The sequence below is a fragment of the Felis catus genome, chromosome C2 (assembly GCF_018350175.1).
Source record: "Felis catus isolate Fca126 chromosome C2, F.catus_Fca126_mat1.0, whole genome shotgun sequence".
Taxonomy (NCBI): Eukaryota; Metazoa; Chordata; class Mammalia; order Carnivora; family Felidae; genus Felis; species Felis catus.
The window spans coordinates 130,150,650-130,165,375 of NC_058376.1; the positions used below are offsets into that span (position 1 = coordinate 130,150,650).

At 41.7% G+C, this 14,726-nt stretch overlaps 1 protein-coding gene across 4 annotated transcripts in view; it reads right to left on the reverse strand.

Annotated features, from left to right (window-relative positions):
* Positions 1-12,128, reverse strand: part of ACP3 (acid phosphatase 3) — a 45,873-nt gene extending 33,745 nt beyond the window's left edge. For 2 of the 4 annotated variants that reach the window (XM_003992120.4, XM_019810705.2), the window contains exons 1-3: positions 11,894-12,127; positions 4,229-4,324; positions 81-167 (exon numbers count right to left, since the gene is read on the reverse strand). In XM_003992120.4, the coding sequence (XP_003992169.2) occupies positions 81-167; positions 4,229-4,324; positions 11,894-12,013 (303 nt within the window). In that variant the 5' untranslated portion in view covers positions 12,014-12,127. Of the gene's footprint in view, positions 1-80; positions 168-4,228; positions 4,325-8,428; positions 8,496-11,893 lie in introns of all 4 variants that reach the window. The other 2 variants (XM_045037595.1, XM_019810704.2) reach the window with 2 other exon arrangements.
* Positions 12,129-14,726: the final 2,598 nt, after the last annotated feature.

The window sequence follows — 14,726 nt, forward strand, 5'->3', positions numbered from 1 at the left end:
GGTAAAACACTTTCACAAATGCACCATTATGTTACATCCTATCAAGGAAAAACGTTTCCACTCTTGGATCCCCAACTTACCTGTTCACGTTTGTAGGACTCATTCAAAAATTTTCTATATCTTTGCCTTATATACCGTCCAAGTTCATAATGCTGTTCCATGCCCAGCTATGAGAACAAATAAAAGCAAAAATCAGTGAAAGTAAATTCTGGAATCTTATGTGTGAGTCTCATTTCTCCTCACTGAATGAGCGGAGTAAATAACGGTGCACTTCAATAGTTCAACAAAAACAACAACATATTTTTAAATGAAAACAAGAAAAGAGAGTTGTAATCTTTAGCCACGACTTCTGGAGAAAACTCATTCACCTTTATTAGAACTTAACATAGAGCCTTGCACACTTAATAGCTGGTGATTGATCTGATTTAAATAAATGGTTCATCTCTGGTGAGGTAGAACATCACTGGCTCATCTTTGTTGTAGAACATTCAAGAGAGCTGGTTGACCACTTGTTGGAGGTTTTGTGGAAGAAATTCAACCATCTGGTAAGAAGTTGGACTTGATGAATCTGAAGATCACTTTTTTCTCATTGTTGCATTTATTTTTTGAGACAGTTCAAGCGGGGGACATGCAGAGAGAGAGATGGAGGGGAACAGGGTGGGAACAGAGGATCTGAAGTGGGCTCTGAGCTGACAGCAGTGAGCCTGATGCGGGGCTTTGAACTCGGGAACTGCGAGATCATGACCTGAGCCAAAGTCGGATGCTCAACCAACTGAGCCACCCAGGGGCCCCTGAAGATCACTTTTAACTTCTAGGTGTAATGATTTATTATCTGCACAGTTTATTTATGCCTGGTTCATGAAAAACTAGAGCCTCCTACCCAAAATGTGGTCTGGGGATCAGCAGTATTAGCATCACTTGGGAGTATGTTAGAAACCCAATTCTTAGGACTCACCTTGATCTACTGAGCCAGAATCTTCCGGGGGGGGGGGGGCATGGAGCTCAGGAACCTGTTTTTAACAAGCTTACTAAGATTCTGATGGCCAATAACCATTGAGGAGTGTTGCTTTAGTTCAGTGATCCTCAAGCATTACTGTGCATCAGAAGCAAAATTATCTAGGGGTTCTTGTTGAAATGCAGATGACTCAGCACTTCCCCCAGAGATTCCTGCTCATTAGATCCTGGGGTGGCCCTGGAATATACATTTCAACAAGTGCCCTGAGTGATTCAGATCCATGTAGTAGAGTGCCATGCTTTGAGAAACACTGCATTCGAGTCCATCTTTAATCCCAAGTTTTACCAGAGCCTCAGGAGTCAGAGAGGATATGGTCACTATAGCTCGGCTTGGTCCCACTTGTTCATTTGCTTCTACTTCTAGATACCATGATAATTACCACCTCCCTAGAATGAGGAAGCAGGTGTGAAAAGAGTCAGGTGTGCTTTAATTTTTGCTAGTTTCCTGGGTGATGCGAGTAGCTAAAGAAGCAGGTACTTTGGACCTAATTTGTTGCATTAACTTACAGCTGAATTTTGAAGAAACAGTCGTCTTCTACAGAGCAGGGGATTTCAAACTCAGCATTCCCAGAATCACCTGGAGGATTCATTAAGACAAAAGCTCCCAGAATTGAACCCCATAGTTTCTGGTTCAGTCGGGGAGGGCCAGAGAACTAACATTTATGACAAGTTTTAAGTGATGGTGATGTTGCTCATCCAGAGACCACACTTTGAGAGCCAGTGACCTAGACAGCCATCACTCTGTCATTATGTAGATTGGAAGCGCCTGGCCAAGGGAGGAATCTGAGCTCTAGAACCTTGCTACTTCATGTACCAGCACCATTGGTATCACCTTGGAGTATGTTAGAAATGAAGACTCTTAGGCCCATGTCAGACTGGCTGAATTAGAATCTGCATTTTTTCCCCAAGTGTCATTGAGATACAATTGACACATATCACTGTATAAGCTTAAGGTATGCAGCATAATGGTTCGGTTTACATACAATGTGAAATGATCACTGGCATAAATTTAGTTAGCATTTCATACAGATACAATAAAAAGAGAAAGCAAAAAAAAAAAAAGAAAAATTGTTTTCCCTTGTAATGGGAACTTTCGGGATCTCCTCTCTTAACAACTTTCCTATATATCATAGAATATCATAGAGCAGTTTTACCCAAGGTCATTGTGCTGTAAATTATATCCCTAGTACTTATTTACCTTGTAACTAGAAGTTTGTACCTTTTGATCACCCTTTTCCCAACCTCCCTCCCCCTACTTCCTGCCTCTGGTAACACAAATCTGACCCCTTTTTCTAGGAGTTTGGTTTTAAAAATTTTTTTTAAATTCCACATATAAATAAGATCATACAGTATTTTTCTTCCTCTGTCTGGCTTATATCACTTTACACAATGCCCTCAGGGTTCATCCATGTTGTCCCAAACACCAGGACCTAATAAAGGCTAAAAAATATTCCATATATATAATATATACCATCATATATACATATGTGTATGTGTGTATATATAGATATATATGTCTATATATTTCTTTATCCATTCATTTGTTGAGGAACACTTAGGTTGTTTCCATGTCTTGGCTATTGTAAATAATGCTGCAATGAACATGGGGGTGCAGGTATCTTTGTGAATTAGTGTTTTCATTTCTTTTGAATATTAGAACCTGCATTTTAACAAGATGATACATTTACACTTGGCACTTGAGAAACACTGCTCTAGGAAAGTCTGATGGCTAGTCAAGAGACACCCAGAGGAGAATCCAGGTCCCACAGTCTAAAAGTATTTTATCATCTTACTGGAAAAGCAAGCAAGGGAACGGGACTCTTCACACCACCACAGGTATTAAGGACTAGTGCTGGGTTTTTGCTACCGTTCTCTCTTTTAAGGAGCCGCAAGCTGGGTAGGCTATGGTGGGAGGAGCTCAGACCTGAGAGCCAAAAGATGCTGACCTCAAATAGCCTCAGTGGGATTTTTCCTCTATGAAGCAACATGGTTGAGTTAGGGAAGTGATTCTCAGCCTTGGCTGCACATTAGAGTCAAATGCTCAACTGAGGAGCTTCTCAAAAGCCCAACGTCCAGGCCACATCTTAGATGAATCAAATAAGAACCGCCCAGACAGACATCAATGTTTTTTAAAGCTCTCCAAATAATCTCAATTTTTAGCCACGATTGAGGTACACTGGTTTAAAAAAAAATTTTTTTTTAACATTTATTTTTGAGAGACAGAGAGAGAGCACAAGCAGGAGAGGGGTAGAGAGAGAGGGAGACACAGAATCTGAAGCAGGCTCCAGGCTCTGAGCTGTCAGCACAGAGCCTGACATGGGACTCGAATCCACGAACCATGAGATCATGACCTGAGCTGAAGTCAGACGCCTAACCAACTGAGCCACCCAGGCACCCTGAGATCCACTGGTTTAAATGTTCAGTTAAATGTTTAGAGATTTTTGACTCTAAACATTCTATGAGATTTTCTTAATGTATTTAAACTGCTTTGGTCGGGACAGAAGCAACACCTGCGGCCTCATGGCCCCAAACAAGCGCCATCCACTCTTGCAAGGGAAGGGGGTGGGGCACTGGAGTGGTGGCTACAGATGCCTTTGCCCTCCTCCCCTTCACCTTCTCCTTTGGTGCTCTTCAGGGAGCAGGGCTCCCTATGTTTAACCGACCACTTATCAGGAAGGCTCAATCCCAGTGTACATAGCTGATAAAAAAAATCAAATTTGGTATGGGCATTTGCAGAGGAATTCTGTTTTCCTAACCCTGCTGATTCAGTTTATTGACTACAAGATTATTTTCTACTTTCTCAGGTGGAGGCTGAGAAACTCGGGGGGCTGGCCTCCAAGCATTTGTTGGCTCTCTTCAGCACCTTTAAGTTCATGTATTCATCTGTGGCCATGCACAGCTCTCATGCTTCAATAAAGCCAAACAGGGTAAAAAAAAAAAAAATCAAAACTGGCAATTTTATACAATTTTCCTACAGTTACTAGTCACTAGGGTGATCTGGTCATAATGAGAAATTACTGAAATTAAACATTATTGCCTCTCCTTCCACAATCAAAACACATTTTAGACTTTTTAGATCCTAAGCAACTGTGCAAAATACTCCTCCAGATCTGAGTAACTAAAGTAGTTGTATGGCTTCAATATATTACAGACCCCACACAGTTTAATTTCCCTTAAGACTTATCGGCAATCTTTAGCTAAAAATTCAACCAACCTGAGTGAGTTGGCCAAATCCTTGTGGCCATGAGGATTCTTTGATGGGGTCATTAGGAAAGGTTTCGATGGGACTTCGGTCTCCATGCCTAAATACCTGAAAAGAGGTCAAGACAGTAATGTTAAAAATTTCACTTCGGTGTTTTGCCTCTGCTCATCCTAATAGATTTTCTTTTAAACCACCGGTTCTCAACCTAGGCTGCTCATTGCAATCACCTGGGGCAATTAAAAAAATTCTGAGGACTGGATCCCCCTCCTAGTGATTTTGGTTTAATTAGTTTGGGATGTGGTCAGGGCATCAGGATTTTAAAGATCTCCCCAGGTAAAGCTCAGGTTATGAACCACTGTTTTCTTCTTTCTTTTCTTTCTTTCTTTCTTTCCTTTCTTGTCTTTCTCTTTCTTTCTTTCTTTCTTTCTTTCTTTCTTTCTTTCTTTCTTTCTTTCTTTCTTTCTTTCTTTCTTTCTTTCTTTCTTTCTTTCCTTTCTTGTCTTTCTTTTTCTTTCTTTCTTTCTTTCTTTCTTTCTTTCTTTCTTTCTTTCTTTCTCTCTCTCTCTCTCTCTCTCTCTCTCTCTCTCTCTCTCTCTTTCTTTTTGGTGTTTATTTATTTTTGAGAGAGAAAGAGTGTGAGCAGGGGAGGGGCAGAGAGAGGGGGCGGGGGACACAGAATCCAAAGCAGGATCCAGGCTCTGAGCTGTCAGCACAGAGCCCGATGTGGGGCTTGAACCCACAACCATGAGATCATGCCCTGAGCTGAAGTCGGACACTTAACAGAATGAACCACCCAGGTGCCTCAAGGACCACTGTTTTAAGCTCACTAACACTTTTCTGTGTTTCAGGTAATGTAGGTAACAAGACGATCACTCATTAGAAAGCAGGCAAGCCACGTGTGGAGATTGGTTTGTATATCAGGGCAAGAAGGAACACAAAGCTTAGAAAAATCACTTTACCGCAGACAAACTCTGATAAGAAGTATTCTTCCTTAATTATGGTTACAGTAAAAATGGTGTTAAAATTTTTACATAACATAAAAATAGTGGCTTTTAAATGCCACATACCATTTGTGACTGTCTTGAACCAATGATTTATTAGTTTTTAGGAGATTAGGAATAAAGGACTTGTGGATAGGAAGATGAGAAAAGCTAAGCATCAATCCTTTAAGAACATACTTCTGGATTAATATGCATGTCATGCTATTTTGATTGCACATTTTATCCTTGGGGGAGAGTAGTCCGGACTTTCAAGACCCTGGTATTTTATGATTCCAATACACTTCCTGAATAATACCAAACCAAACACAAAGCTATTTTATAATCAAAAGATAAGACAAGTAAAACACTCAAGAAACTCAAGATGAAGTCTACACTGAGGCCACCAAACATTTTTAATACAGACGAGGGCTGCATAATGCCTTGCGGTGTCTGAGATTTCCTGTACTTATCATTTACACTGCCTGGCTAAGATGCTCCAGTAGACATAGAATAAGGAGCAGTCTTAAATTTTGGTCATCTTTCAGATGGGATTCTAAGAAAGTGAGGGAGGCCTCTAGGACCTGGGTTGTGTCTCTGGTGTCTAAAGAAAACTGATCTTTTGGTCCCCTAAACTGCTAAGAAATTAAAGTCTCAGTAGAACAGTTTGCAACAAACAGACAAGGGTCTTAAGCAATCATTTTGGTCAGGTAAGAAACTGCGGTCATGAATCGTCCCCTCATGGAAAGAAGAAAGGCTGCACATTCTCAGAAATTATCGAGGCTAATCATTGGTGCTCTATCTTCGAAACACATTTTAGACTTTTTTAGATCCCAGGTAATTGTGCAAAATACTTTCTTACATCAGAGTAACTAAAGTTGTTATATGGTTTCAATAGATTATAAAAGCTACAATGTTTAGTTTCCAGGGTTTCTCAACTTCAGCACTGTTAACATTTGGGGCTGGATGATTCCTTTTGAGGGACTGTCCTGTTCATTGTGGGATGTTTATCAGCATGTTTGGCCTTTGCACACTAGACATCGGTAGCAATCCCTAGTTGTGGCAACCCAAAAGTTCTCCAGACACTGCCAAATGTGCCCTAGGGGGGTACCTGTAGCTGAGAGGCCCTGAGTTAGCCAAAGAGAGGTCAGATGAGAGACACGGTAGTGAAATAAAATTTACAATGCTTCCTACCGTACTATAACCACAAGAATTCCTCAAGGTTTTTTTGAATGCTTGTTGTGTCCTAGAAAATGTGGCAAGTGCTTCTCATAATTTAATCCATTCATCAGTTCTACAAAGCATTTACTATTATTATCTTCATTTCACAAACAAGGAAATCGGCCCTATAGTTAAGTGACCTCACAAGGTCACACAGAGTGTGATATGATAGGGCAGAGATCCAAACACAGACTGTGTATCTCCAATGCCTGCATTCTCAACCTGTGTAAGAGACTCACTTTTCTGTGCTAAAACATCGTCCTTAACATCCCACCAGTGGGTTATCTGGAATCTGGGGTTTCCTCTAAGATTGGAAGCTGTGTGTGTTGGGGGGGAGGCAGTGTTGCACTAGAGGAAAATAAAACCTTGATATAAGAAACAACCCTGAATACCATTTACAAATTAAAACTGAGGGGCACCTCGGTGGCTCAGTCAGTTAAGCGGCCGACTTTGGCTCAGGTCATGATCTCATGGTCCATGAGTTTGAGCCCTGCCTGCATCAGACTCACTGCTGTCAGTGCAGAGCCTGCTTCTGATCCTCTGTTCCCCTCTCTCTGCCTGCTCCCCTCCCCACTCTTGCATGCTCTCCCTATTGCTCTCTCTCTCAAAAATAAATAAACATTAAAAAAATTTTTAAAATAAAAAAGTAAAACTGAGATTATGCATCTAAATGACAGTATAGCCTGGGGAGAAAATAAGTGTGGTCCCCTTGGAGGAGGGATTGTTAAACAGCAGAGCCGTGGAACATAATCATAAGGCTTAAACAAGCTTCCTCACTCTGTCCTTACAGGTCAGGAGTAACTCCTTTATATTTCAATAGGTTTTAGGGCTCAAACATGCCATGAGCTCTTCAGAAGGGGTGTCCCGCAGAGACACTTGATAAGCCATCCCCCCCTACCCAGCACTGGAAATCAATATGTGTGTGTGCGTGTGCACATGTGCATATCAGGGAGTGCCCTCAAGTGCACAGGTGGGATTCTTGAGCAACTGGAGTTTCAGCTGGAGCCTTTGGACGTGCCTAGGTCCTCTTTTAAGTCTGTGGAAAGGCAATCTTCTTAACTACTGCTCTGCCAACTTTGTAACCTATGTTCTCAGTCCAGCAGTGATACTCTACGAAATCCTTTAGAAACCTAAAAATAGAGGGTCAGCAGTAGGACTGTTTGCAGTAGTGGTAATTGCAATAGAAGACATCCAGGATAACAACCTCTTGTGTTTGTGCAACCTCCATGGTTTTGTACAGTTCTTTCCCTGCTCTCTCTTTCAATTCTCACAACTCCTGTGAGGCCAGGCTGGCACTGTTGCTGTCCTGAACAAACAAGGAAACCGAGGCTCAAAGAGATTGAATGAGTCGTGTAGATCTCCTTCTTTTCATGATGGCTACGCACTGTTTTCCCCACCACGTCACATTCACTTCATCCTTTTAGATCACAGGTAACTTTTTTTTTTAATGTTTGTTTATCTTTGAGAGAGAGAGAGGGAGCAGAGTGGGAGAGGTACACAGGGAGAGAGAGGGACAGAGGATCCTAAGTGGGCTCTGCGCTGACAACAGAGAGCCGGATGCAGGGCTTGAACCCACGAACCCTGAGATCATGACCTGAGGCAAGGTTGGACACTCACTGGCTGAGCCACCTGGGTGCCCACAGGTTACTTAAAACAAACAAACAAACAAACAAACAAACAAACAAACAAACAAACCCATGGTTTGGACCCCCATGAATGATCTTTCTCCACTGAGTCTAAGCAGATTTGGCATGTTACGTGGGTCCCACAGCACCCTACCTGATCTGGCCTTGCCCACCTGGATGTTATAACTTTATATTCTTACTAAACATGCTTTGCCTCAGAGCCCCTGTGGCACATACACCTAATACATTGTTTATCCTAGCCTCACGGCAGTGATGTTCTGTCGGCCTGGAATGTCCTACTTCGGCTTCTAATCCTGGCAGTCACTAATTTCAGGTCCCTCCTGAAAAAAGGCAATCGAGAGAGATCTCCCTTGACCTCCCATACTCACCATGCTTATTATTCTCTCTCTAAAAAGTGAAGAATAATGATTCTCTAAGGGTTTTCTATGGGACACTCTGGAAAAGAAGGAGGTAGATTCTATGGTCAAAGTTTAGGAAATGCAGTTTTAGTAAATCCTTTCCTTTAAAGCCACAGCACATATCAGAAAAAGACTGAGGAGTCCTGCCCTTAAAACACCTGAAATGCAGTTTAACCCTTGTTCTGTTCCCAGTGCAGATTTAACTACTGAAACCCATTTTGTTTTTACCAAGCAACTCCTGTTAACAAGTCATCAAACTAGCATTCCATGAGACGAACTTTGATAAACCTGTTTTAAAAGATCATGTGATGACTCTCTTCATGACAGGGAACAAGAACCCGGGACAGTTTCCTGCTCTTTCTGCCAAGAACAGCTTTTTAGAATTGGGGAAGATTTATTTTTCTTGGATCAGAGAGAAACAGCCAGGAAGCCACCTGCTGATTTTGAGTAGGAGTTAAATCTGTACACCTAACCTCCATGGAAAGATCTCAGCTCCATGTGCTGGCCTAAACACATACAGCAGGAATGGAATATGTTTAGTGATTAAGGGCATGGCCTCTTTGATCATCCAGCCTGGATTCAAATCCTGACTGCACCGTGTAACCATGGGCAAACTGCTTAACCTCTTTGTGTCTCAATTTCTTTATCTGTAAAATAGAGTTAGTAAGGTTTTTACAAAAACTTTGGGGAACAATTGCCAGATATAGCAAACAAAACTACAGGAGGCCCAGATATTGCATGAAACACCCTTTATACTAAAAATTTATTTGATGTTCATCTGAAATTCAAATTTAACTTGGTATCCTGTGTTTTCCTAGAAACCCTACTTTACAGCATTTTTGGGAGGATAATGTGACATATTCCATATTGAACTCTCAGAGCAGTGCCTGGCATGTAAAAAACATTTGAGTCATGATTGGTTATTGTCACTAATGTTACCACTTTAATCAGAGGCAGCTTTCCTTTATTCTGGTTCTAACAATTTTCTCTCTTTTTTTTTGTAGGCTTCACTGAAATATGTCAGTCAGAGAAAGACAAAAGAAACAAGACAGATGAACACAGGGGAAGGGAGGGAAAAATAAGATAAAAACAGAGAGGGAGGCAAACCATAAGAGACTCTTAAATACAGAGAACAAACTGAGGGTTGCTGGAGGGGTGGTGGGTGGGTGATGGGCATTAAGGGCACTTGTTGGGATGAGCACTGGGTGTTACATGTAAGTGACGAATCACTAAATTTTACTCCTGAAACCATTATTACACTACATGTTAACTAACTTGGATTTAAATAAAATTTTGAACAATAAAAAAAGAAAGCTAAAAAAATAAAATAATGAACACTTATATAATTTATGATACTAAGCAAGCAATCTAACTTTCTTTGTCTTACTTTGCACATTTATAACATCAAGACTATAATGCCTAGGGAAAAGGCTTTTTAGAACAATTAAATTATGTTGTTTATGTTAAAAAATAATAATAAAGTAGGCTTCAGGCCCAGCACGGAGCACAATGCTGGGCTTAAACTCACAATCCTGAGGTCAAGACCTCAGCTGAGATCAAGAGTTGAATGCTTAACCGACTGAGCCACCCAGGTGCTCCTGGTTCTAATAATTTTGTAAGAATTTGCCTGGGTATATAATTTAACCATGTATAGTCAAATATTCTCTCTAATCAATAAAAACAAGAAAGTAGTATCTTCTTGCTGAAGTCCTTAGATAGAATTAACTTGTGGTCCTTGAATACATGTTAACTGAGAGTGATGGGGGAGAAAGGAAAGCCACAACAGTTTGGTACCAATGGAAGTTAGCCTGGACTCCGGTAAAAGAGGCAGAGAATTGGCCACGTGAAGTTAACCGAAACTTCACTGTAATATCTCAGAGAAGATTCCACTCAACCAGCTTGCAACAGGTTTACAGTGTTGACAGTGTAATTTCTGCAGAGTCCCAACACTCACTTAACGAACATGTTGGCAAGGAATACAAGTAAAAGTCTAACTACGGTGCCTGGGTGGCTCAGGCAGTTAAGCGTCCGACTTCTGCTTAGGTCAGGATTTTGTGGTAGGTGGGTTCCAGTCCCGCGGTCAGGCTCTGTGCTGACAGCTCAGAGCCTGGAGCCTGCTTTGGATTCTGTGTCTCCCTCCCTCTCTGCCCCTCCCCCATCCATGCTCTGTCTCTCTGGCTCTCAAAAATAAATAAACGTTAAAAAAACAAACAAAAAAGTCTAACTTGCATGGATGTCTCTACAGAAGGTACACAATATTACACACTTTTTTTTTTTTTAGCACAGAGGTCTGGCAGCTGGTAAATCATTTGTAAATAAATTGATGATATGTTTCTGATTCTCTGTCTCTCATTTGTTGACTCATGACCTAGTAACGATTTACTGTACTAATAGTCATATGGTATGAAATTTGTATTTTCTGTAGGGAAAGAAAGGAGTGCTGAATACTCTACGCTGAGAAAACAGGAACTTCATGTTTAATTTTTAAGTAAAAGATGACTTCCCTGCAAATTATAGAAATAAATTTTGAGTACTCTTACAGTATGAAAATTTAATTATTTACTAGCATATTTTTACTCTATCAAATAAAAAAAGTGAGGAAGAGAAAGAGATTGAGAGAGCGGCTGTGAAAGACAAAGAGAGGGTCAGAGGCAGAGGGAGACTGAGGGAAGCAGAACAAGAGAAACAGACATACAAAGAAAATCAAACACAAAGAGAAACCAGGAGACACAGAGGGATTGATTCCAGGACACCCAGGTAAAATGATAAATCCCCTTTACTTTGCAAAGCCCCTTTCTATCTATTTTTAAAATAACACCAACAGTATATTTTCTTTCCTTAACTTCATGCCACCCCTTTTCCCCATAATTTGTCGCATGTTACATTGCGTGGAGAAAAACATTATTTTAATGGTCAACCAAATCTATGCATCAGGAAGTCCTCCTCGAAGTCTCGAGTTTAGTTTCATTTTTACGCTTCAAAGACTGTTTACAAATATATTTTCCAATTTCCTGACAAATAAAAGGGAAGGGGCTACTTAATTCAGAATAGGACAGTTTTTTGGTTTGCAAACTAATCATCATTAAACTGAATGAAGCCCGATTAAGCTCCTAGTGCGAACCGTGGCCAGCTGAGGCCTCCCCCAACTTTGAGGAAGCTCCCCCTTCCTTTGAGGCTGTCAAAAGCAACGTGCATTTAGGGCAGTTGTGAAGTAAGTGAATAAAGAACATCGACAAAGGCACATACAACCAAACCAAACACTTTTTGTCAGGACACCTTAAGTATTCGTTAGGAGGAACTTGCGAAACTTGATTATTCACTTTCTGAGTTTGGTCTCTGGGAGACCACAGGAGGCTAATATGAAACCTGACACTTGGTTATCAGCCGCTGCTGGTAACAGTTTTAAGGGAAAAGCAATGAGAAAAGTCTACTCACCAATGTCACAAACTTCAGCTCCTTAGCTACCACACCTCGGTCTACCCAGAAGGAAAGCAGAAACAAGAAGCTAAGGGGAAGACCTGCTGTCCTGGCCGAGGGGAGCGGGACAGCGCTCATGCTGGGGAGAACTGTCTCTGGCAGGAGTTAGGAGGTGCAGTTTCCAAAGCAAAAGCCATTAGAGGGGAAGCTATTTATCAAAGGAATTGAAAGGGAAGGAGTCGCTGGGAGGAGTCAGACTCAGAAATAGTAAGGTCGCCAGGTAGCTTGGGGCGGGGCTTGGCGAGTCACTGGTGAGATAATTTTGGGGCTGGGTGTGAGCGATCACAGTCTTCTGAATTTAAGGTAGAACTGAGGCCCAACGAGGGGAAAGCTGTTGCTTAAGGTCACAAAGAGCATGTTGAGAGACTTTTTTGTAGTTGACAATTCTCTTTTCTTGAGGTGGGGTGTGATACAGTGTTTGCTTTGTGACTGTCACTTGGGAAAGGGATCAATCTTGACTTTGGAAACCTTAGACCAGGGATTCCTCATCTTTTGGGAATCCAGAGTTACAGGCAGAGATATATGGAAGGAGGCATATTTGGGGGTCTATTCCCCACTCCAAATATGGCTCCCTTTGTAAAACTCTCATGTAGCCTAGAGGGGTGTTTTCAAATTGAAGGCAAGTAAGAGAAATATTATTTTCAAAATTTTTAGTGACACCTTAAGATATTTGGGGTTCATCTGTGGCATCTCAACACTAGGATTGGAAGGACCTTTCCAAACCTGACACAATTTAAAAAACAATGACAAGGACAAACTTACCTTTAGCTCTCTACTGTCAGTCACTAGCTTTGGCCACTAGCCCTACATTCTTCATTCTGGGAGTCACACCCCTGCCTCTCCAGCTATGATCTCATCAGGGACGCTATAAAAGAGGATAATCCAGACTAAGGGAACTTAGCTGTCCATTTCCCCCAACCTGTCAGGTCCATCATAGGCTACAACAGGATTTGGGTGCAAAACTCCCTGTCACGATGCTTCTACTCCATCAGCAGAGGGAGAACAGTGGTTTTCCCCACAACCTATTCTCTGGTATATTGCACTTCCCTGTGACAAGAAGGTTCTGTTGTAATGTGATCACAGGATGCCCTAGAATGTGGTGTGTGGGAGAGAGGTTGCTTCTTTTGGTATGGGAAGATGTGTGTGAGGAACAAATGAATGTGTGGTTAGGGTTACACATTTAAGGGGACTTGTGACCTTCTCTTTGCTGCCACATTCTTCACCTGCCACTCCCCACACTCCTCTTCAGTGGGTGGCATTTTGAGGAGATGGGTTCAGGGAAAGGGGGATGGAGATTGGGAGGTTGTCCAGGGCAGACTTGAAATTGCCACTCGGATCCCTGCTGTATGCACCAGGCCACCTGACAAAGAAGCTCCAGCACCTGTTTACCTTCCACAGACTTGGTTCTGACCCACATGCTTTAAATCATGCCAGATCCGTGATTCTGTTGAATGTCTTGTTTTTTTCCAAGGATCAGCCTGGCCCCTTGTTCTCCTGTCTTCTTCTTTGTCTACCTTTGGATTGATGCCTGACACTATATTGGCTATACCAGTGCTTCCTGATAATGACTCGTTCTCTAACCTACCTATGCCATGTCCTATTAGCTGGGATAAATCCCTTTTCTGGTCCAGACCCAACTTTCTCTGTGTCACCTCTTTTGGGCTCCTTTTAGCCCTCCAAGTAGGAACAATAGTAGCAATAGCAGCAACAACTTCTTCTAGAGAGAACCAGAAAAAGGCTGATTAGAGTGAATACGTCTCAAACTGATTCAAGTTGGAATAAGTGGATGGTTTATACTTCTATTCTCCACCCTAACTTCTACTTTGATCATCCAATTATAAGGAGAGGAGATCATAAATATAGATCTGAACACCATGAAGTTGAGTTTGAAAGCATCTCAACTCAGATAAAATTCATTTAAAAACCTTCTTTGGTCTCTGGAAACTTAAACTCATAAGGCTTTTGTAAAGACTTCAAAGAGTCATCTAAATAAACACACAGATATGGTAGCATTTAAGGTGAGACTTGAAAAAAATATTGGGATGTCATAATTGATATCCCAATGATGCGTGCCAATAATCTTAGTGTCAGTGATTAGCAGAACTTACTGGCTGAATCACTTTTGTTTCTTCATATGGCAAGTGTTCAGCCTCCAATTAACACGATGTTAGGAAGTCCCATAAATGGAGCAGGTTGGGTTCATCGGAAAGCAAACTTCCAGATGGAGATTTGCATGCAGGAAATTTTATTTAGGAATGCTCTCAGGATCAACAACAGAAGGGGGAAGAGAAATAAGCAGGGTTGGGCAGAGGGAGAAGGCCTCAGCTGACCCTGCTAGGCATGCTGAAACTGGAAAAGACTTTGGGAGTGGTGCTGAACTGGGGTGAGGGACCCAGGCTTTTTTATCCCTGTGTCAGTCACTCACTGGAAGTAGGCTGCTCCCAGCAAGTGTGACCGCAGGGAAGGTGGCTCTCTTCTGCCATGGCAATTCTGAAAGGAACTGACTGCTGAGTGATGTCAGACAACAAAGTCCCAAGAGCTGGGGGGAATTAATCCTTCAGCTCATGAAGGGACATGTGGGTGGTATAACACAGAACCCATGACAATGAACACATATTCATTGGAAAAGAATTCACGATCCTCAGTGGATCAAGGGTTATGAAAGTACTAAGTGTACTTCTGATAGCAAGAGTCTGGGTTGGAGTTAAGATCCACTAATAGCTATACTGGTTGTTCACCAAGTAGGCAGGCTGTGTTTAAACTCCAGGACTTGCTATACCTTTACAACTGT